The sequence below is a fragment of the Budorcas taxicolor genome, chromosome 17 (genome assembly GCF_023091745.1).
Source record: "Budorcas taxicolor isolate Tak-1 chromosome 17, Takin1.1, whole genome shotgun sequence".
In the NCBI taxonomy this organism is placed as follows: domain Eukaryota; kingdom Metazoa; phylum Chordata; class Mammalia; order Artiodactyla; family Bovidae; genus Budorcas; species Budorcas taxicolor.
The window spans coordinates 53,760,225-53,784,936 of record NC_068926.1 but is presented as its reverse complement, the minus strand read 5'-3'; the positions used below and the strand labels follow the sequence as shown (position 1 = coordinate 53,784,936).

The window sequence follows — 24,712 nt, the reverse complement described above, 5'->3', positions numbered from 1 at the left end:
TGATGCAGGGGAGTCAGCCCGATTCCACAACCTTTGGTCTTAAAAGATAATACCTGTCTGGGTGATGCACTCTTATTTTGGATTGTTTCCCAATTGGGTTTTGATGAAAGAGCAATACCATTGATCTCTTTTTTAGTGTTTAAAAATAAAAACGGTAACACCTGAAAGCAGTCACCCCTCACTGTCTCTTTCAGCTCCTTGATTCCACTCTGCCCCAGAATTCTATGCAGCCCCATAATTCTGTGCAGTCCCATAACTCCAGGCAGCCCCACAATTCCTTGCAGACCCACAATTCCATTCAGCCCCATAATTCTATGCAGTCCCATAATCCCACACAGACCCACAATTCTATGCAATCCCACAATTCCATGCAGACCCACAGTTTTATGTGGCCCCATAATTCCATGCAACCCCATAATTCCATGCAGTCTCACAATTCCACCAGTTGCATAACTCCGAGGCCCCGTAATGCCATGCAGGGCCCACAATTCCATGTGGCCTGACAACTCTATCAGTCTCATAATTCTGTGAGGCCCCCATAGTTCCATGCAATAAGAAAGATGGTTATCCACAGTGTACTGGTGTTTCCACCCCTAGCCAGATACTCTGGCAGCCAAGGGAGCACGGAATCATGTAAAAGAGAGCTTGGTATTATCTTAATTAACAAGGACAGCTGCAGAATCACCTGACAAAAACATATCTAATGAAGACTCTCCCATTTCCTATCTCAGTGGTGACTGCGCACTTAGGCCCAAGTCCTCACAAGCTTGCAATGCATCTGGTTATTTTCAAGTCATTTACAACTACTTAGAGTAATGCCCCGGAGAAGGCAGTGGCAACCCACTCCAGTACTCTTGCCTGGAAAATCCCATGGACTGAGGAGCCTGGTGGGCTGTAGTCCATGGGGTCGCTAGGAGTCGGACACGACTGATGGACTTCACTTTAACTTTTCACTTTCCTGAATTGGAGAAGGAAATGGCAAGCCACTCCAGTGTTCTTGCCTGGAGAATCCCAGGGACGGTGGAGACTGGTGGGCTGCCGTCTATGGGGTCGCACAGAGTCGGACACGACTGAAGCGACTTAGCAGCAGCAGCAGCAGCAGAGTAATGCCCATATGCCCTCCTTCTCTCCCATCAGGAGCCTCAAGCTCTTTCCTTGAGTTCTAGTTGAAAGTATGGACTCTTCAAGAAAGGACAGCATGCAGGCCAATTCCCATCTCACTATGAATTAGTCTATCTACCAATTAATGGTTACCAATCCAAGAAAGAAAAGGGAAAAAGACAATGCACTGAATTGAACAGCACATGTGTGTGTGCACACACACACGCACTCAAGTCAGCTGTGTCCGACTCTGCGACCCCTTGGACCATAGCTCTCTATGCTCTTCTGTCCGTGGGATTTCCCAGGCAAGAATACGGGAGGGGGGGTTGCCATTTCCTCCTCCAGGGAATCTTTGCCCCTCAAAATTCAAGCGCATGTAAAACTTCAGAGTATGACCTAATTGGAAAATGGGCCATACTGGATTAGAATGAGACTTAATCTACAGACTGATGTCCCTGTGAGAAGAGAAGACACACAGAAAACACAGACTGCCGGTGTAAACACCGTGGCGGAGACTGGAGTGAGGTAGCTACAAGCCCAGGAGCTCTAAGGATTGCCAGAAACCAAGAAAAGCTGGAAGAGACGAGGAAAAATCCTCCGGTAGAGGCTTCAGAGGAAGCATAGTTTTGATTTCAGACTTCTAGCTCCCAGAACCATGAGACAATAAATTTCTGTTGTTTGAGCCAGTCTGTGTACTTTCTTATAGCAGCTCTAGGAAACTAATACAGGTGGTGATCATTAACCCTTAAGCGGGGACAGAGAAGCTGAAAGGCAGGGAAAGATAATGGGAAGGGTGGGGAGCTGGTCAAAGCCAGTCTGACTCTCCTCTGCCTGCTATCTAAGAATAGCTAGGTGCTCATTACCTCATTGTCCCACACAATAATTCAGTGACCTAGGTCCCTGTTACTATCCTTATTTTACAGCGAAGATACTCTGATTTCAATCAATTACCCATTTCTGAATGTCCAAGGAACCACAGAATCTGGGCTCTGGAGGAACAAAGCACATTTAGTCTAATATCTTAGATTTACATACAAGTAAACAGAAAGGTGATGTGACTTGCTCAAGACCACACAGCAAACAGCTAAGAACAGAAATCAAAACTGAAGGAAAGCACGTTTCATGTCCCAATTTCCTGTTTTCCCATTGCACACAGGCCAATATCCTGCAACCCTAGCAGAATAATTGTCTTAAAAGAGAGTCAGGCTCCTCTGGAGGCTCAGTGGTAAAGAATCCGCCAACCAATGCAGAAGACACGGGGGTTCAATTCCTGATCTGCGACTATCCCGCCTGCCTTGGAGTAACTAAGCCTGTGAGCCACAGCTGCTGAGCCTGTGCTCTGGAGCCCAGAACCCCAACTACTGAGCCCACATGCTGCGAGTACTGCTGATGGTCTAAGGCTCTGCCTAAGGTGATGAAAAAGTTCTGAACTAGACAGAGGTGGTGGCTGCACAATACTGTGAGTGTACTTAATCCCACTGAACTGCACACTTTAAAATGGTGAAAATCATAAATCTTCTTTCTTGAAGATTCTAAGCTGGTGATCTAGTCAGTATAATTAATCAACTAGTGAAAATGGTAAATATACGTTACCACAATTTAAAAACGTACATTATGAATGAAAGAAAAAAAAAGAATTTCTGATAAAAGCTAAAACCTAGCCATCTGGAGAGTGACATTAATATTAATACTTTGGGGAGTGTCTCTAATCTCAGGGGCTCTGGTTACCATGCGCCACCATTAGCAGCCATCTCTGAGGCCTCAGAGAAAGAGACAGAAGAAAGGACATCATCTTTTTGCCACAAAAGTCAAAGATCATGACTGATCAACCATCAAGGGGGAACCAACACTGGTGAGAAACACAAATCATGCAATAGTAGTGGGAGCAGGGGGCATCAGCTAAGAATTCAATCTGGAACCCACATTCCTGAGGTGACTTTTATTTCTCAGCCAGTGCAAAAGAAACCCCAACATCTGAGAAGAGAGAACAAAAGGCCCTAAAGCATGCAGCCAGGAAGAAGCTGTTCGCCCTCTGTGACAACATCCTCATTCTAGAAGCTAGTCTTAGGTTCAAAATCTCTTCTGGGTCTCCAGGGACTGGGAGGGGCTGATGGCCTGACCAGACAGCCAGGAAGCAGCTCTCCCTACGCTGGAAAAGGCGATTGGTCCACTTCCCCGACGCAGGCCATACAATACTCAGAGATGAGAGCAGAGGCCCTGATTTTCCTGAGGCTTTAAGGAGACTTGTCCACCCAATTTATAAGCTCTTTAGCCCGAAAAGGCTTTCCTCAAATAAGACTCAAGACCATAAATATCTCTGAAGACAAGTTAAGTCAATAAATAAGCTAAGTTGGCTGGATTATACCAAAAAGAGATGTGTGAGCCTAATGGTAAGCCAACACTCAGAAGGCAGTAGGGAGTGGTGGGGACTGGGGTATATAAGATCACTTGCTACTCATTTCTTGCTGCTTAGAGTCAGTCATCTGGAGAAGGAAATGGCAACCCACTCCAGTATTCCTGCCTGGAGAATTTCATGGGCAGAGGAGCCTGGTGGGCTATAGTCAATGGGGTCACAAAGAGTTGAACACGAGTGAATGACTCACTTTCACTTTCAGAGTCAGTCAGAAACATGAGCCAGGATAGCCAAGATATTTTATATAACTCTCTCGATTTTTTTTTTCTTTTTCACTTACTCTTTTGATTTTTTAACATTGGCAAATAATTATAAAATTATGTTCAATACAGCACAGGTCAAATGCCATGCCTAGAGGCTAGATTTTGTCCTAAGACTACCAATTTACAGTTTTTGTTTACAGGACCAAACAAATGTGTTGCCTGTTCTGTAAAGAATTAACAGTCACCTTAATACCTTCTCCCTAATTTCAGAGTGGCCTCTGAGAAGAGAGAGAATTAGTTTCTCTACAGCAGCCAAACAAAGCCTGGTCTAGTAGGTAAGAGCATGGACTTCCCTATTGAGCAGTACGTGTGGTCTTGAGCAAGGCACTTAACCTAATCTGTACCTCAATTTTCCCATCTGTAAAATGGGGGTAACAAAAGTAACACAGAGGATTGCTAGGTGGTTTAAATTAATTTCTATATGAAAAAGACCTATAGGAGCACACAGTAATTGAAATCCATTCATTATCACACATCATCATGAGCTACCACTGAGCCCCAAGGTGGGGGTTGGGGAGGAAAGAGGCTGGGATCCTTGAGATATGTCTAAGCTCCTACCCCAGGCCTCCTTCACGCCATCACAGGGCCTAGGCTGAATCTAGCCTCAGAGGGCCATCAGGTGGGCACAGGTGAGGGATACAAGGGGCTGAATCCTGTTCCTAGAAAGAAATCTGACCAACCAGGAACTAGGGACACTGCACAGGAACATAAAGTAAAAAAGGCTTTCCACAACACTTCCTTTTCAGATGAACGTGTGTTTTTTAAACTCATTTACAACATTTTGGAACTCTAACGCTATTAGTGATGATATTATTGATGAAAATACCTTGCTTTCATTTTATAGGACCTTAGAAGAGAAAAGTAGCCACACTGCACAATTCTAAGGTTTCCTTTAGGAAAGCCAATATCTAAAACTCCATAAGAATAGAGGGTCTTAAGCTGGGGTTCTGGAGCAGGCTCAGGAGTCCAAAACCCTCTGAGACTGTGTGCAAACTTTTGTGTGTATATGGGTACTTTCATGAAACTCTTGAGAGGTGAAGCAACCTCCAAATCAGTCAAGAATCAGTTTTAAAAAGACCTATTTGAAAGTAAAGATATGCTTTGTAAGGATATTCATCACAAAGTTCTTTTACTTGGCAATTTCCCAGAGTCATAAGATCTGAATTCACAGCATCTGCAGGGAATAACCTGCTATATAAAGTGAGATATACCTGAATTATGGAGATCCCCTGGGGAAGGAAATGGCAACCTACTCCAGTATTTTTGCCTGGAAAATTCCATGGGCAGAGGAGCCTGATGGGTTAGAGGAGCCCTGTCTGGTCCATGGAGTAGCAAAAGGAGTCGGACACAACTTAGAGACCAAACAACAACAAACATCATGATTAAAAGCTGATTAGCTACATGATTTGGGCAGATGATCACATCTCACGGAGACTCAGGTTCCTGTCTCAGAAATGGAATAGTAACTGTCCCCACCTTGCCAGGATCATAACTCATGGAAGGTATTTGGCATGTGGATAATGCTCAATAAAGGTTGCATGCATGCATGCTAAGTGTCTGACTCTTTGTGACCCTATGGACTGTGCCAACGTCTTCTGCACTGGCAAGTTCTTTACTACTAGTGCCATCTGGGAGCAGTAACGAATGTTAGTCTCTTCTGGCTTATGCCATATTTCCAGTTGGGATATGCTGTCCCCATTTTCTGTTTGCAGAATTCATCCATTTAACAAGTTCTAAGCATAGGGGGCGGAGAAGGCAATGGCACCTCACTCCAGTACTCTTGCCTGGAAAATCCCATGGACAGAGGAGCCTGGTGGGCTGCAGTCCATGGGGTCGCTAGGAGTCGGACACGACTGAGCGACTTCACTTTCACTTTTCACTTTCATGCATTGGAGAAGGAAATGGCACCCCACTCCAGTGTTCTTGCCTGGAGAATCCCAGGGATGGTGGAGCCTGATGGGCTGCCATCTATGGGGTCGCACAGAGTCGGACACGCCTGAAGTGCCTTAGCAGTATACCTGAATTAATGATCCTGTACACCAGCTCCCTCTGCTGGTGGTACCTGTAAAGCTACCTGACACAGCCCGAGGTCTCGCCTCCACTAGACCCCAAGAGTTCAGCCCCTGATCACTGAGCACCTCAAGGGCAGCAGAACAGTCTTAATATTTCTATATCCCAGGATCTGACATGATGTTTTCTAAGTGAACAAATGTACCAATGAACTAATTAACAAATCCTGGGTTGAGTTTGCAGCCATCAAACAAGAGACCTGAATTCAGTTTTCAACTCCTGAGAATCAGACATTGGAGAAGGAAGCCCAAACATCTCTGAGGCCTCACACCCAAAAGCATTACCAATGCCGAGATAGGAGGCAGTTCCATGCAGTGATAGCCACACAGGCACTCTGAAGACTTCATCCTGACCCTACTGTCCAAATACAGGAGATAGAGCTGTGGCCTCAAGCAGGTCATTTTACTTCTCTGAGTCAACGTCCTCGTCAGGTGCCTAGCATCTGCTGAGCCCTGCTACCCGGCAGGGAGTAAGCTTTCAACAGGCCTTTCAACATGGTGAAGAAACTGCCTGCAGTGCAGGAGACCGGGGTTCAATCCCTCTGTTGGGAAGATCCCCTGGAGAAGGCAGTGGCTACCCACTCCAGTATTCTTGCCTGGAGAATTCCATGGACAGAGGAGGAGCCTGGTGGGCTACAGTCCATGGGATCGCAAACAGTAGGACATGACTGAGCAACTAACACACACACACACACACACACACAAGCTTTCAACAAATATTATGATTACTATCAGACAAGGTCTCCAGTGTATTTCCTATTTCTTAAATACACTTCATGTTTGTAGTCTGCCTAGAACAGCCTTCTCCATCTGAAGAACTCTATGTAATCTCTGAGGCCCAACTCAAATCCCCTGTACATAACTGTCCCAGAGCCCTGGCCCTGATGTGGCCAATGAATGTCCCCTTACCCCCCTCCCATGACCTGGGTACACACAGTGGCACTCAATTCCCTGCCTCCCAATTTCTTTTTCACCACACCGCAAAGCTTGCAGGATCTTAGTTCTCCAAACAAGGACTGAACCCATGCCACAGTGGTGAAGTCATCAAGTCCTGAAGACCAGGGAATTTCCTCCTGATTTCTTTACCTGCCTGCTTCCCATTCCCCTATGGCCAACACAGCTGGTGCTCAATGAGCTTGCTCAATAATTAGGCCCTGGGAGGGAGGTGAGAGAGAGGTGGGAGGAAGGTTTAAGAGGAAGGGGACATGTGTATACCTATGGCCGATTCATGTTGATGTATGGCAGAAACCATCACAATGCTGTAAAGTAATTATCTTCTAATTTAAAATTAAAATTAAAAAATTAATAATAATTAGGCTCTACTTGGAGACCTCTCAATCCTGGTGGCCCACCTGAGATGGTCACCTAGGGGACAACCAGGATGAACAACCTCTTCACATGAAACAGAAGCATCCGCTGGGGTGAAAAAGCCAGCCCAGGGCAGCAAGTCTCCCTGGCCATGATGTCAGGAGTTTGTCCCCAAGCCCAACCACAGCACTATTGGTACACTCTAAGTAGTGACACCCTATTGTCCTCAACGGCTGGGATTCTCAACACGTCCCAGGAGAGTGTTCATTGTCAACTGCAGAACCAACTTCCACTACGAGATCCCCTTGCAGGGATCTCAATGGTGGCCTCTACTCGGATACCCCAGATGGGCTTGTTTGGACCTGAGGTCCCTCTCCACGCATGGACATCCCCCCAGGACAGTCTGTCCCAAGCTCCCTGGAGCTGAGCTACCCTCGAGAATCTGTATGTTGAACAAGACCTGCCCAGCCCTCCTTAGCTGCCCAGCCCGAGGCAACCCCCTTTGCCCACCTTCACACCCTCCAGGAGGGCCTGGGGGTCCTCGATGCCCTCAGGGACACACTTCTTGTTCTCCGGGAGGGATTCAAGTTTCTCCACCAGAGCTTTCAGGCCCTTCAGTTCAAACTCGGTGAGGTGGGTCCATTTGGCAGAGACCTCAGCGGCAGGAGAGCCGGTGGGCGTCTTGGGGTAGTCGGTGGGCATCGTGGCAGACTTCACGCTGTCCTCTGACTCATTTGACAGAGTCCTTTTGAGGAACCGCATGGCAGGGGCTTTGGCCTTCTTCCCGGGGGCCTCCTGGTCCTCGGATGGGGTGCTCGTGGGTGAGGCAGGGCCATCGGTGGATGCTTTGGGGATCTTATCTGCACCCTCCTCCTCTTCCTCCTCTTCCTCCTCTTCTTCCTTCTCCTCCTGGGGCTGCTGCTCACAGGACTCCTCCTCCATCTCCAGCCAGGAATCAGATGAGAAGCCGTCTATGCTGGGCTTTCTTGGGGCATCTAAGAATGGGGTTGGGGCAGGAGGCGTGGAGGAAGAATGTCACAAGAAAGAGATGAACATCCCAAACTCCCTGCTGGAAGTCCCTGGAAGCCCCACTCTGATGATTCTAATGGCCTTTGCCTCCCTCAGGCCCTAGAAAGGCTGCCATCAGCCAGACACAGCTCTGCTTTTCCCTAGTTGTGTGTACCCTGACAGGTTGCCTCGCCTCTCTGAACACACCTGGTACTGTATCTTTCAATACGGGAAAAAATAAAGCAAAAATGAGCACATATCAAATGATTCCATTCATGTCCAATGTCCAGAACAGGAAGAAACTACATAAAGACAGAAAGTGGATTCGTGGTTGCTTAGGGCTGAGGTCACAGGCATGGCGTGAAAGGACATGGTAGCTCAAGGGTACAGAATGCCTTTGGGGATGATGAAAATGTTCTAAAAACTGACCGTGCTTGTGTCTGCACAACCCTGAGAACAGCCTAAAAATCACTGAATGGTACATATTTAAAAGGGTGAATTGTATGATATGTGAACTATATCTCAAGAATGCTCTTTAAAAAATATAGGCACTAAATACTTCCCTTGAACACTCATAGTGAGCATTAAATAAGGCATCACAGAGCATTGTTCCTGGCACAAAATTAGCGCTCAAGAAATGAAGTGTCCCCCAAATATGCCCACTTCTCTTTGGTAGGGGGGAACTGACAAGAAAATTGAAGAGAAACGTGGGTACCAGTGATCCAAACGTTGCCTTAAAACTTCCTCTCAAGCATGGAACAGAATGAGGAACTTTCTTCTATGTCCCTAAATTTCCAAGTGAGAGTGGTGACCCTCTCTTTCCTGGTCCTGTGGACTGCCACGAAATCCAGCCTCGGTCCCCAAGGGAGCATGTAGCTACATCACAACAGAGGCCCCACCCCCGCCCCAGAACCCCAGACAGAACTGAATTTCCAAAAGGCACTCCCCAATCAAGACGCCCCCCCACCAGCAGAAACATTGGTTCTTCATCACATGTCAGGCCTGAAACCCCTGGAAGTCAGGACAGTAGTCAAGGGAAGGAAGGAAGAGGTTTAGTAAGAGGGAGAAAACAAATCTAAACATCTTGTAAATCACAGCAGAAATTGTTCAGGCCCTCAAGGAGACGGGCCGACCCCATTTTTCTATCCCGTGATGAGAAAGATGCAGTGAGTGAGGTGCAGTGACTCTAGCATCCAGAAGAAACCCCTGACTGTACCAGCTCAGAGGCTGAGGGGAAGAAGCATATTCTTCCTACAGATAGCTCTTCGAGGCCGTCACGAGCTAGATACAACTTCAGGGTGTGTGCCTGTGAGCCAAGATTCCAGGACTGAGCTATATGTGGGGGGAGTGTGATGTCCCTTCAAGTAATAGCAGCAGGGCAGGGCATTGCAGCTGCAGCTATAAATGCTCTCTCCCTGCCTCTGTCAAAACCACCCACCGCTCTGCCAAGCTTGCACCCCCAACTCTGGTCACCCCTCCCTCTGGCTTGTAACTGGCCTGGGGTTTGAGGAACTGGTTGAATCTCTTAGGACTGCTTCTAGACAGACAAAAATCTAATCTCTAGTGCAGGGAGAAAAAAAATCAGTTGATGGCCAGGGAGGGATTAAAAAAAATGAACCAGGAAACTTTGCTCGGTGGGGATCCTGTCTCAGTAACCATGCCAGGGGACTAGCCCCTCCCCACCTCTGTATAATCAACTAGTAAAACCTGGGGGCCACCAAGATGACTCTGTTGGAGGTCATGACTTCCTTCACTTAAGACTATTTCAAGTGGGAAGCTAAGAAGGATGACTTCCCTGCCCCTCCTCAAGAGTCTCTAGGAATTTGCCTGATAACACTGGCTCAGAAGAATTCCTGGAACCCAGGACTCCCAAAGCCCCACTGAAAATGATTACTTCTAGGAGGGAATATATGTATATGTATAGCTGGTTCATTTTGCTATTCAGTAGAAACTAACACAACATCAGGAAGCAACTGTACCTCAATAAAAACTAATCTTTAAAGATAAACAAATAGAAATACCGACCTAGAGATGGAAAAATAATACTGCTGAGAATTAAAAAAAAAAAATTATTTCTGCTGCAGCTGAGCCGTTGAGGCAGCCAAGCAAGGCTCACTCACCAATAAGCATTGATTCTCTCTGGTATTCCTGAGTGAGGTAGGACCGCTGGGTCATACAGTACATGTATCTCTCCAAGACATACCAGCACATCTCATAGTAGAAGGGGTAACGGAATTTGGGCTGCACCTGAAAGCAAAGATCCAGGAGCAGAGGTCAGTTTCTGGAGGGCAGAGGAGAAAGGCGGAAAAGAAGGGTACTGGGATGGGGTATGGGGGAGTTCCTGGGAGTGGGAGTCATTTTCATCATCTTAGCAAGAGCACAAATGGTGTGAAGGAAAATGGGCGGGGGGGGGGGGGGGGGGGGGGGAGGGCAGGGGTATGGGCTGGAGGGAAGCGCTGAAAGGGGCAAGATACCAGCATGCACATATGAGGAGGAAGAGCGGGGAAGAGGCCTATGTGAGAGCGTCATTGCAAAGGTCCTCGAGCTTTGCGCAGGGAAAGCTGTACAGGGTCCACTTTGTGCTTCGGGGAGATGCAGAGAAAGAGGTGTCCCCTGATCTGATGGCGGAGGGCGCAGGCACCTGCGGCTGTGAGCCCCTGCCTGATTCTAGCTACCACAGACACAGGCTCCTTGCCCATTCTCAAAAATCCTTGCATAGATTCTACCACCACTCCTTCCCGGCTTGAAAAACAGAAATCAAACCCCAAACCTTACCCATTTGTAGACAGGCTGTCAAGCATCTCCTGTACTCAAGAGGAGGCCACAACAGACGGACCAATGAGGATGGAGGGGGTGTGGCCTCTCCTGCCATCAGAGGCGGGGCCTCAGCCCACCTTCTGCGCCTCCCCCACAACACCTGGCACTGCCAGCCTTAGCTCCACAGAGGACTCCCTCTGACACAAGTCCCCGGTGTGACCTGGGACAGTCCTAACACTGCAGGACACACCCCCTGGGTCTGGAGCAGGCGTCCAACTGGAGATCCCCTTTTGACTGTTTCTTACAGGAGAGGAAGTACAGGTGCTGAGAGTTTGGTGCATCAGAGCTGTGAAAAAGGCCAGGGGCCCCAGGGGGATTCCAATGGCTGGCAGCACAGGCTCTATACGGATGAGACGGCCGCAAGAGATGGGAAAGAAGCAATAACACTGATGGCCCTGGCATGGAGGAGCCTTCCAGAAACTACATCCCGAGAGGGCGAGGATGGTGGGAGATGGTCCGTCTCCCACAGCTGGGCCCTCTTCTCTGAGACCACTCATGGCTCCCGCATGTCCACACTCACTCCTGGACCCTCTCACCGAGCCTGCATCAGCCTTGCGGGATCTGTATGGGGGCCAGAGACCCCACCTCACCTCTCCTGTCCTCTAGGAACTCAGGGAATGGGGTGTCAAGAAGCGCACTCTCCCACCTTGCTTTGCTGACAACCAACAGGTGACATTCTACATCTGGGAAGAAGGCAAATACAGGCAGACCCAGACGCTCCATCAACTCCATCATCCCTAAAATCCGGTCTTCCTGCCTCTCTTGGTGTCCACCTGGACAAGGCCCCCACTCTGCCCTCTCAGAGTCCCAGTTCCAGCTCCCATCCATCCCAGATCCCACTGACTCAGTTTCCCGACTGCAAGGCCCTGTCCCCACTTCTCCCATTTGCATCCTGGGCCCATCTGATCTCCCTGCCTCTGGGGGACAGTATGCTTTAGGATGAGATTCTGGCTGCCGCATGCTTTTGAGCTCCTGGGGAGATGCATGGAGTTGGGAATATCATTTAGCGGTTTCCTTGGCTCCAGCTTGCTTTCCCAAGAACCCCAGTTTTATTGCTGGGAGAGTATTCATTGTTTTTCAGTCATTGGATCAGTGTTCTCCAGAGTTTGAAAAGGAGAGAAGCTCTTGGGTCTGAGGCCTTCCTGGCCTCCTGTGAAGAGAGTTTGGGGAGGGGGTGGTTCTCAGCCCCACCCCAACCCTACTCCAGAACAAGGGCCAAGAGATTTTGAAACAAATAGTCAAAACCTACAGAGCAAGTTGAGGACAGGCAGGCCTGCCTCTTCTCAGACCCTCCCTCGCATCTCCTGACTTGATTGATAAAACTCTCAAGTTGCTTTTGACTTTTCAAATTTGGAAAACTGTCTGAGCCACTTGGCCCTGATGGGCACCATGGCACCTGAGAATCTTTCTAGATTAGGAAAAAAATTGTTTTGTAGTTCCGGAGAGGAAGATAAGTCTCCCCTCATCGTTGCTGAACCCAAGGGAAACCAGCTGGGTGAAAACAAATACTGATGGAAGAATTATTTTTTGTGTTTTTTTGTTTTTTTTTTTTAATTTTTTTTTTCCAAGAGAGCACCGCAGGAAACAAAATTTGCAAAGAATTGACTTACAAACAGGTTGTCGCCTTCCACCCTTCGCCTTCAAAAGGTTTCAGCCACATGCCTGGGAACATTAAACACACGATTGCTCAACATTACTTGTTGACACATTCGGAGCCTCACCAAATTGAGTTGATCATCGAAAGGCAAGGCAGTCAGAAAGCATGCAATGCTCCCAGCCTGGGGGAGTAATCAATCTCTCAGCAGGTCTCAAGGGGTCAGTTTGAGTTCCCAAAGGTCCATTCGAGTGGCACCTGGCCTAAGCCCTTCCTCCTGGAGCTGAGTGACCTCAGGAGATCAGAACCAAAGATGTTTCGGTGCATCTAGAACCCCAAGGTCTCAAGGACTTGAGAAACTAAAATATGAGGGTGGGTGGAAGTGTCTTAAAAATTGTTTTTCTCCTGGAAAAAAAAAAAAAGTCAATGGAAAAAAAAAAAAATCCAATGGTAGGGGAAAGGTGAGAGGAAGGATAAATTATCTGCAATTTCCAAATAGATTCACTAGCTGAGAGGGAATGGGGCATGTTGGCATTCATTACCTTTCCTGAGAAGGCTGTTTTCACTAGAGACATTGGGGTGGGGTGGGGGGAGAAAGATAAATATGAGAGACGGCAGTTTAGTGATCGATTGGACCATTCCTATCCTTTATCAAGCCAACTGGAGTTAAAAATATGGAGTGAGAGTTGTTGAGATGCTATCTTCAAATAATAAACATGCGACACATCCAGTCTTTGGTTAGCTCTTCACCCCTCTGCTTATCTTTCGAATGAGAGGGGAAAGACGGTCAGGAAATGAAAAACCCAGTCTCAGAACATCTGCACCTGTCCATGCTTGCTTTATGGGCAGCAGGGTGGTCACCTCTCATCCAGATGAGAAAAATTCCAATCATGAGAGCCAGACATGCTTCCTAAACATAAGAGAACACTGGGGTTCCCCTGATGTCTATGGAGAGGTCCCCCACCTTGGGCCACAAAGGCAAATGATTTTTCTAAATCGAGCCCACACCCCAGGGCTTAGAGACTGATGGTTTCCTCTGTCCCGCCCCCGGCATTTGGTTTCCAAGCAAATCCATGTTTTCGGACTCTCGAAAAACTATTTTTAAATGGCCATAACCTTCTTAAGAAAGCTCACAGGGATATAAAGAATTAAGCTGTAGCGAGCTGACGAGGAGCAGCCCTGGCATTTCATCTGGCTTCCAGGGCTCTCTTCCCAGCATCTTTTGTCTGCTTTGGCTCCTAAGACATAAACAATCGTGCCTTGTAGCCAAGCCCTCTCCAAAGACCAGAAATCAAAGCAGATTAAACAGCCTGCTGCTGGTTCCCGCCCAGCCTGCGCCCATTCCCCCCACCCCACCCCCGACCTCTCCCCCGCAAGCCCCCGCCCATCCACCTGCTTCAGGAAACCAGATGGGATGCCCACTGAGACAGGGAACAGTGGGCCTTGGGGGAGGGGGCCCTGCCGTGCTCATCTCGATGTAGGCACGATATTCCACAGCAGCTCAGCATGGCGCTGGGGGTTCCACTCCATTACCCTCCCTCCCGCCTCCTGCTGACGGGGGAGGGCAGCTGGGCTCCTAACAGAATGACGACAGGACCCCAATCCATGGAGAAGTAGGATCCAGATTCCCTCGGGGGGAGCGGGGACAGCTGCCAAGTGAGTTGCTGAAGCCTTTAGAAATCTCCCAGCCTGACTCCGGCTTTTAGGAATTGCCTGGAAAGTTGTGTGCTTGACTCCTTTCTCCTTTGCTCTCCCACACCTACCCGTCTGCTCGCAAACAAACCGGTCCATTCTTTAGGGGCTGGCCAAAGGACAGTTGGCCAGAGTCCCAGACAGCTCTTGACCCAGACTACAAGTTGACCACTGGCACCCAAATGGTGCCTTTCTCTAGAACGCCATGGGGCAGCAGCCTCCAGACCAGGGCTGGAACTGGCCTCCCCAAGACCAGGAGAGGGATGGTCGGCAGGCAACAGAAGAGAGGCATGAAATTCCACAAAGCTGGACTCCTGGGATCCAGGCATCCCAGTAGCAAACCCACCAAGCTGAAGATATGCACTCGCCCTTGTGAGCACACCTGCTCACTGAACACAGCGTAGAGTGGTCCCCAGGGAACCTGTGGACAAGGCTCCTCAACATCAGGACTACTGCAAAGGTTAGTGCACACAGAGTGGCTAAGACTTTGACCCATGCATGTGATTCCAGGCAGACCAACGCCTGGAAACAAGACCAAGAAAGGCAGGAACCCTGAGCACAGAGCATCAGCTTCTATGAGAGGGTCCATGAATGGCAACCCTCTCTGGGGCAAAAGTCACTTCCAAGGCAAAGCCCGAGATGGCCAGGTGTGGTCTACCCATACAATGAAATAGAATTAAGCCATGGGAACAAAGCACTGAGAAGCATCACAACTGTAGATGGACCCTGAAGAGGCTGCTAGGTGAAAGAAGCCAAACAGAAAAGGACAGGTTATACGATGCCATTTCCATAAAATACCCAGAACAGGCAAATCCAGAGACAGAAAACAGGCCAGTGACTGCCAGAGGCTGGGGATGGGGGAGTGGGGAGTGACTGCTACTGAGGACAGGGTTTCTCCTTAGGGTGATGAAAACCCCTTTGCATTAGAAGTGATGGCTGTGCAACATAGGCACATGCTAATCGCCACTGAACTGTGCACTTTGTCTGTGTGGATTACATCTCAATTAAAAGGGAGAAGAAACATTTGAATAACTGTTAAGAATGAAGAAGTAGGCCTTTTGTGTCCTGGTTTCCCATTCTCAGAGCTGTCTCAAATGCCTGGGGACACTGGGTCAGTTTCGGGCATGGAAGAGACAGTGATTTTCAGAGGAAATTTGTGGAATGGGAACAGAGTGGAGGACCCAGGTCAGATGTCTGAGGCTTGGACTCTGCTCCTGGGGCACGAAGTAGGGGAGACTTCGTGTCAAGAAGACAAGGGACCCCCCCACAACAGCAGCAAGCAGACACTGAGACGGAGCTCAGGGACAGTCCGCCAGCGGACTCACATATCAATACTGGCTTCCTCAGGATGCCCCCATGGTCAAGATCTGAGTTACTTCCCAAGATTCCACCCCTGCTCCAAACTACCAGCACAACCATGAACCACCAACCCCTCCACCCCCGCCCCACTCCCTCGTGTCCCTTTATACACGTGGGAAGAAGGAAGAACCAGAGTTCCTGACATCTTACGGTGCTTCTCAAGAGATACTTCCTCTTCGACAAGGGGGTTTTGGGCGCCACGGGTCTGGAGGTGAACAGAAACACCCGGGGCTTTGAGTGGAGGCTCTCGTGGGCACCCCCTGCCCCAGAGAACTAGGACCAAGACCTGCCTTGAGGCAGGGAACTCAGGAGGGACAAGGAGCCAGGAAGGACTTTGGAAGGACCGCCCCATGTGCCCCGAGGACCAGGCAGAGATCAGGGGCTGGCACGGTCACGAGAAGAAAAGGAAGCCGCCTCACCCGCGTTCTGTCCTCGATCTCGTAGATCCGCAGCTGCATGGGCACGTTGAAGCTGTGCAGGATGTTCCCGCCGAACACCAGAGAGTCTACGGGAGTGTAGACTGCATGGATCCAGCCTGGGGTGGGGAAGGGCACGGAAAGAAAGGGTCAGCAGCTGGCCCTGCGGTAATGCCCCATTAGGCACACAAGTAAGACTGCGTGGAAGGCCTGGGTGAACACCCGAGGATGCTCAGGCTATGTGATGCAGATAGCTGAGCTCCTAGCTGTCCTGGAGGACCCAGACCTGAAGCCCCACTGGACCACTGCAAGCCAAGACCCCTGGCTAGCTCAAGTCCAGCCAGGGCGGGCAGCTGCAGACCAGCCCCTTGTCCTGAAAACCTTGATGACAAAGTGTTATGAAAAACCCAACTGTAGACGCCAACAGAGACAGGCTGTCCCCTGCCACTGCCAGTCAGGGAGCTGGAAACCCCTCACTCAGGCTACTCATATGGCGCGAAGCCTCTTCCGCATCATTCCAGAGATGCCTCATCTCAGGAGGGGTCAAGGATTACTCAGGGATGGCTCGAGGCCACAGCTAAGGCTCCTGATATCTTGACTGCAGGACCCAGATGCCCTCCTCTGCCTGAGGCCACCTCCTGCCATCAAAATCACCCACGGCCCATTTCCAGGTGGTCTCTTGCACCTCTCATATCAGCTCTGCATCTGCTGTGCCCTGCAGCTGCTGACAAGTCTCTCTTGTCTGACTGCAGCTTCTGAACAGCTTGGAGCAGGGCTTTTTCATCTCCCTGAGCTCCCGGCCCAGAAGCTGGCACTGCAGTCATGAGAAGGATCCCTGTGGGCCAGGCCCTGGTCTGAAGGCTTTCCAGGCCTCAGCTCATCTAATTCTCTCAAGATCGCTACAAGGTACGTGCAACATTCATCCCCAAATCACAGATGAGAAGACTGAGGCACAGCAAAGTGAAGTCAGTTGTAAGGATTGGAGCCGCCTAATTCCTCCAGTGAGTAACTATCCCGTCTCAGACTGATCATGCTCTCAGAGCTCAGCAGACCTCCCTGCAGCACCCAGCTACCACGCTGGACAGCGCAGAGCTGGGGGAGAGGGGGTGTTATACCCCATTCTCATTAACAGATACTGAAGCTGAGGCTAAGAGAAGGTAAGTCACTTGGTGAATGACGTCGCAGCTGGTGAGTGAAAGGATCTCGGTTTTTTAGACACTGCATCAGACGCTTAGCACAGGCCCCGGAGTCCCGGGAGACAGGCCGGCAAAACACAGGAGCTGAGGCAAAGAGAGAAACAAGCAAGACAGAGGCAAAAAGACAAGGACAGGGGACTCCCAGTGAAAGACAGAGGATCAGCAGAGGGGGAAGGATTCACACGGGTGACCTGAGATCCTGAGCCTTCTACCCACAACCTGGAGCCTAACTCATTTGCTCAGAGGAAAATTACAGAGGCCTCCCCGCCGATCCCTGAGCGGGAGCAGATCCAGCCTCCTTCCTCGGTGAGCTGAACATGCCAGCCCTGAGTCAGGGTCAGCAGCGGGTAGCCACGGCTGCCGGGAGCAGCGCTACCACCTGGGAAGAGAGCCCGGAGGCTGCAAGGCCACTGCTGGCATCTGTGTCGACACTCTGGGCGGCTGGCCCTCCCCTGCTGGGGACAATAGGTGGGACAGACCTGGTGGCGCGCGGGGCAGGGAGGGCAGGGGAACCCGCCAGCTAACCGAATGGGAGCGAAGGCTTTATGTAACCCGGATCTGCTGTCACCTCCCGCATCTCTCGCAGCATCTGTGCCAGCCAGGTGTGCCCTTGTGGCGTGTCCTGGGCTCCTTCCCTGCCCCCTCCCCGGCTCCGTGCGGCCTCCAAAGCCCCGGTTCCCACATTTGCTTCAGCCTCTCCGCCTTAGCTGATTTTCTCAACTGTACATTTTTTTATTTCTACCAAGCAGAGCCACGCTATCTATTATGATTGTGGTTACCACCATCAGCATTATTTAAGCAACACTTCCCAAGGCTGGGACCTAGGACAGCGGGACTCAGGCAGATGCTCATGGTGGGGTGAAGCCCAAATGGGACAAGGATTCCTGGGTCCCCTTCCTATGCTGCACCTCTCACCCTACAAAAGCTCATGCCCGGAGATGGAGATTGTCTCCAGGGCTGATCCACCATGTGGCCTGGGGCACCTGACTATCCCCACTCCTGGCCTCCACGTGCCTGTGTGAAATGAGGAAGATCACTGCTTCCCTTATGAGTAAGAACTTAAACCGTGTAAGCAACTACCGCTGATATTCGCTGCAGTCTCAGCCATCACGAGGGCTTCAGAAAGAACAGCAGCCATGTGAATCTGCATTCATCAGCCCTGGACTCTCCCTTCTGGAAAAGCAGACACACCTGACTTACAGCTATCCCTCTGATGTGAGAGGTGCTGTTGTCGGGGGGGTGGGGGTGGGGGCAGGGAATCTGTGCTCCAAGATATTCCAGGGGTTCTAGAAGCTTCTCTCCACTCTCCTCTCCATGCCGGTGCCCTGCAGGTGGATCAAGCAACCTTACTTGGATTAGAGTTGCTGCCCAGCCCCTCTCCCCAGCCCTTTTCACATCTCAAATGCTTGTTTCTGGGATTTCCCTGGAGGTTCAATGGTTAAGACTCCACACTTCCACTGCAGAGGGTCCAGGTTCTATTCCTGGTTGGGGACCTAAGATCCCACATGCTGCGTGGCACAGCCCAAAAAAATTATTTTAATAAAATAAATTTTCTCTGAACAACCAAGGAGGGGAAGTAATAAAATTCAGAAGTCCCATCTGAACCCACCCTCCCGATGGCGACTCATTCACTGCACCCCAGGAAGCACCAGGGAACAGGTGTCCCCAGACTGGCAACTGTGCCAAGGAGGCTGGCATCTACCTCCTGCTTCCGGGCCAGAGTCTCCAACAATATGAAGTTAGTCACAAAGGCCAGGCAATGGGAGACAGATGCAGTCAGGGAAGGAAAAGGCAACCCAACAAAACCTACTGACAGGTGTGTTCTCTGGGACCTGAGGGGCCGAGAAGGCCAGGGGGGCACACAGAGTCTGACCCACAGCCCAGCCACTCAGGATTTGGAATGCAAAGGCCCTGACCCACATCTGTCTATATCAGTGGCTACTGCAGGGGTATGTCTACAGTTCACAAAATTCAGGGTGCCTCCCAGAGACCCATGGCCTGTTGCTTTCAGGAACATCCATGAACACCCTGTTCAGAGCCAGGCCCAAGGCTTGGCACAGCAGCTGCCAGGATGGCCTCTCCATTCCAGGACCTCCTCGCTGGTACCAAGCCATAGGCTGCATCAGAACCAGGGGTGTGTAGAGTTTGACCTGCCTGTGTTATCGCAATAGGGAACTTTCACAGGGCTATCTGAACTGGCTTCCACGCCAGATACATGGGCTTCCCTGGTGGCTCAGAACTTAAAGAATCTGCCTGCAATGCAGGAGAGCCGGGTTCAATCCCTGGGTTGGGACAATCCCTTGGAGGAGGAAATGGCAACCCACTCCAGTATTCTTGCCTGGAGAATCCCATGGACACAGGAGCTTGGTGGGCTACAGTCCATGGGGTCGCAAAGAGTCAGACACAACTGAGCAACTAACGCTTTGCTAATAAATGAGACAATGGCCCCACCCAGGCCCCATTCCCACCTGGGCCTAACTGGCTGGAGCTGAGCAGCAATTCTCTGGGTTGCCAGAGGCCCTCCACCTCAGCCTGCTTCACTGCCCTTCTTTCTCTGCTCTGTACCCATTTTACAGATGGATCATCTCAGGTCCACGCCACGTTACACTGTTAAACAACTGTGAGTTACTGTTTCCTCAGACTGGCCCGAGTCTAGGAAATGCCTGGAACTACTATGAATTTCACTACCAGGCAAAGTGACTGCGGGGGTCTTTCCCAGGCCCCTGTACTGGGCTCCTCCATCCTACTGCTAGCTGGCTGGATATGTAGTCACGACGGAGGAAATCTGTCTCTCAGCCTCCCCAGCACCTTTCACGCTGCCAAGTGGACCCTTAAGAAAGTCTATTAAATGAGCACACAATTATCCCCAAGTCACGGAGCCAAGAACGGGAACCAGATCCCAAGCCTGCTGACTCCCAGGCTGACGGGAAACCAGGTGGGATCTGAAACCAGACACACCTGGGTTCCCATCTTGCCCTGTTACTTATAAACTGTGTGACCTTGGACTAGTGTGTTCACTTCTCTGGACCTTAGGAACCTTCACTTTTAAAAAGCGGGTGGAATGGGACTTCCATACAGTGGATGAGGATTCGATCCCTGGTCAGGGAACTAAGATCCCACATGCCGCAGGGCAACTCAGCTCAAGCGCTGCCACTAGAGAGCCCATGTGCTGCAACTCGAGAAGGCTGCCCGCCACAACAAAGACCAAGCACAGTCGAAACACAAAATTAAAAATAGAAAGGGGGCGGGGTGGGGGGAAGTCTCCTTATGCACACGGAACTTACATACATAAAAGGATCATTACTCAGTAATGTAAGTTCTTATTACTATTAACTGCAGTTCTCCAAAAGGGGAATTGGACATAGGTCAGGTCAAGGAAAGGAAAAAGATGTCACCAGGTCCACTGCTGAGTTCCAACTCCAGCATTCCTTACTCCCAATGATCAGGTTAAATCTTGGGGATACCTAACCCACTCTGGACTCTGACTCTGTGCAGACTGGCGAGGCCATTGTAGTCCCACCTCCTCCACCTTTGAGAGCTGGCCAGTTCAGTGGGACAAACTCCAGCCCCTTTATCCGGGTCATCTTACTCCTTGGTCACCTTCGACAGTCTTCCTCTTCCAGGCAGCTTTCCTGGACTACCCAGAAAGGAAGTCTGAATAACCACCACCTCTGAAGCACAGCTAGCACCCAACCCTTTCATCCTCAGACAAAAGAAGGCTCAACCGAGTCTTACAAAGATATCAGATATCGTTACAGTTGACATCTTCCTCTCCCATCAGCATCTATTAGCTCACACAGGGCTGATAAGGAGGGAGGCCTGAGACCAGCGTAAGGCAGAACACGTCTGAGGTCACACCAAGGGGGTGAAAACCCAGGTCGGGGGTGGGAAATGCGAGTGAGATTCTCCACTTTCCACACCGAATAGCTCACATACGCAGCGGCAGGAATCCCCAGGGCCCTCTCTCCCCAAAGCCACATCCCACCTACTACAAATCTCAGATGTGTGTTCGCTTCAGAGGGTATGATGCTAGGAAGAATCCCTGGGCTCCCATGAGGACCCAAGATGCTCAGTGACCCCAAAACTCTGGCCCTTAAGTTTTCACTGGTTGGTAACGAGAAAAATGAAGATGGTATAGTCTCATAGACACAAAACTACTGACTGTTCTTTATTCTGGAATTATGTACTGTCATCTTTTTAGTGTCAGAATAGTCTTCCTTTCATAAAACAATAGCACAAACAGGTGACAGGTTAAGTAATGCCCATATTTAGCAAAATTACAAGGTTCATGAAATCAACGTCTGGAACCACATGTACACCCTGCCCCCGAGAAGGTGACAAATTTCAATTGTCTCTTTTTTTCTTCCCAAAAAAATCCAGGAAAAAAATTCTAGTGTCTTACTCAAGACCCTTAGGGCCAGAAGTCTTTGCTGGGATCTAAGTAGATTCCTGCCAGCTGCAGTTCAAAGCCACATCTCCTCTTTCTGCCTTCAACACACAGTCATACCCCAGCTGGGGTTTACATGGCTGCTTCTTGAGACCTTTTCCAATCTGCCTAAGTCATCAAAATTAACACCCTTCCCATCCCAGATCGGAGGAAAGCAACAAGCCACCTCCCAGTTCAGCAAAAGACCCTGTGAGAAAAAGGCCTGTCTTCCTAGGAAGGCTGGGAGGCCTGTGCTCAGGGGACAGAGTTGGGAGGAATCTTTTTTTAATGGCCACACCACACAGCATTTGAACCTGTGCCCCCTGCAGTAGAAAGGCAGAATTTTAACCACTGGACCACCAGGGAAGTCCCTGGGAGGGATCTTGAGGGTCCCAGAGTAGAGATGGGACAGTTGAGGCACAGAGAAGGGAAAAGATTAACCCAAAGTCACAAAGACAACAGCAAGATCAAGAGCACACCAGCCTTCCTTTGAATCTAGCAGGGCCAATCCTCCAGAACCCAGAGTGGCCCTGAACCCATGGCAGATTAGCACCTCCTTCCCATCTCTCCACACCACACCGGCCAGGGTGTGCTCCATAAACACTGCCCACCAGCCGCAACTCCTTCCTGTCTCAAGCAGGGGTCCCAACCCTCCCCAAGTCAAGCAGGTCCAAAGATGGATCCGGGGCCCTGACAACAAAGTTACCCCCACTAAACCCTGCCACCTCCGAATCCCAGATTTCCCGACCAGTGAAATCTCTGCCCAACTTTCTAGAAGAACCCACGTATGCAGGTCCCACATCCCCACGGCAGGAGCTATCACCACAACCACTCCTCCTTCAGTTGACACTTCTGCTTGGCCCAGACTCAAGGCCAACTCCAGTCCAACTCTCAGAAACCTAAGTGTGACTATCTTCTCCATCCAATGAATCTTATTGGCCTCAAAGGATATGCCTACCCTAAGAGCCACACTTACATTCAGCAGCAAATTCTCTGCAAGCTCCTTGGCCCATAACCTCTACTTGTATACTTCCAGCGATGGGGAGCTCAGTGCCTAGCAGAGCAAGTCAGTCCTGCACTACTTGGCGACACCTCTTCTTCCAGATGGTCCTTCAGCTGGCTGACGGCCGTTACCATACATCTCCACTTCCATGGCGAAACAATCCAACTGCTCCTTCAGATTTACCTCAGTTCAGTTCAGTGCAGTCGTTCAGTCGTGTCTGACTCTTTGCAACTCTTTGCGACTCACCTGGTGTGATATCCAGACTCTTTTCTCTCTCTCCAGGTTGACTTCTCCTCCAATTTACAACCCACAAGGAACACAGTCAGGTGGCCTGACCGACTCACTCACTCTTCTATCCAGTGGGACTGTTACCTCCCCCATGCAGGGTAAAATGCTTCCACTAATGCAGCCTATGGAGAAGGAAATGGCAACCCACTCCAATATTCTTGTCTGGAGAATCCCATGGGTTGCAAGAGTTAGACACAACTTAGACACTAAACTACCACCAAGGCAGCCTAAGGGTCCCAGGTCCCTGGCCACATCCACTAGTGACTCAGCCTGTAACTGGCCAAAAGCCCTCAGCCCATCTCCCAGGAGCTGTAGGCAAATAGGTCTTGGCTCATTCAGTCCTCATTACCACCCAGTAAGTCTTCCATTTTACGGATGAGAACACTGAGGCACCGAGAGGTTAAGTTATTTCCAGGAAGTCACAGCTGGTAAACATCAGAGAAGGAATTTGAATTAGGGTGGGGTATTCTGGCCCCAGGGCCCATGCTCTTAATTACTGCCCCGTGTTGTAGTTATAGAGCTAATTATTTTGGGGGAAGGGGAGAGTCCAAGTGCAGGAATTGACCTTGAGCCCAATTACATTTCATCTCATTCTGCAGGAAGGAGGCTGCCACTCTGGGTGCATTCCCCTCCCCCCAGGCTTCCATGGGGTCTGTTCTTCCCCTGGGCCAACCCTTTTCTTCCCCCTCCCAAGCCCGTAGAGTAAAGTCACCCCTTCCCTCCCTACAGGACCACCCTCATCCTCACTATCAGAAATCGCAGCAGGACATCTTGGAGGAAGGCATTCAAACTTCCCCCAGACTGGGAGGGCTCTCGCTTTCTCCCAGGAGAAAATTCTAGCCCTCGGGCAGGAAGAAACAGGTAAGATGTGAGAGGTGATTTTTCCCCTGCAGCCTGAGGCCTGCTTCTCTTGGAGACTGCCCAAGGCCGGGAGGCCCAGAGAGACCCCGTCGCCTGGCCTAAACCCCTGGTAACAGGAGGCTGCTAAGAGACAGCCCAGTGCCAGCCTCGCAGGAACCTACCGGAAGGGATGAAAAACGTGTAGCCCTGTTTCAGCTCAATTCTTTGGCATCGCTCCACACGGTCTCCCAGGAAGATGTCACTCTGTTTGCCTGACAGCACCCACTCCTCATACAGTGCCAAATTGTGCAAGGTTGGAGGAATCAGCCAAAAGATCTTAGGAGGAAAAGGAAGCAATTGGTTAAAGATCCAGGCCAAAGTCTCTGATTTCTTCCAGGCTCTGCCACAAGCCAGGACACAGCCCCACCTGCCTGGGAGCGGAGAGGATGGGGGAGGACCCATCCCCGGGGACCCCTCTAGGTCCAGGTTCCCCAAAGGGTCTCCGGAGGGGCAGGGTGGGCTGTGCTGCTGGTCTGGGAGGCCCCCTGCCTGCCTTTAGAGAATCTTCATTCCAGCCGAACCACCAGGGTGGAAAGACTCAGACTGGGTAGAACATTCTTTCTCCTGAGCCATGGGCTTGTTGGGGAAGGTGGGGCAAAGAGAGGAGGGGGGATTTCTTAAGTTGTAGGATAAAATGGCCCAATAAATAAACCCAGTTTGTGCTCGCTCTGGAGAAGGAGGAAAAACATCTGGAACCCAGTGGGGTGAGTTTCTAACCAGAATTTCTCCCAACATGTTTGGTTAAAACACATGCACACGTAGACCCAAAGGAGCAGGACGGAGCACACATATTCTCAAGGAACACTCACGTCTGTGCAGGGACCCCTCCATTCCCACGTGGACAGGCACACAAGGGCAG

The 24,712-nt window shown here is 50.2% G+C and overlaps 1 protein-coding gene across 2 annotated transcripts in view; it reads right to left on the bottom strand.

Annotated features, from left to right (window-relative positions):
- KDM2B (lysine demethylase 2B) overlaps positions 1-24,712 on the bottom strand; it is a 117,694-nt gene that overhangs the window by 53,420 nt on the left and 39,562 nt on the right. For both annotated transcript variants that reach the window (XM_052654306.1, XM_052654308.1), the window contains exons 8-11: positions 23,976-24,129; positions 16,044-16,159; positions 10,283-10,409; positions 7,665-8,149 (exon numbers count right to left, since the gene is read on the bottom strand). In XM_052654306.1, coding sequence (XP_052510266.1) covers positions 7,665-8,149; positions 10,283-10,409; positions 16,044-16,159; positions 23,976-24,129 — 882 coding nt within the window. The remainder of the gene's footprint in view (positions 1-7,664; positions 8,150-10,282; positions 10,410-16,043; positions 16,160-23,975; positions 24,130-24,712) is intronic.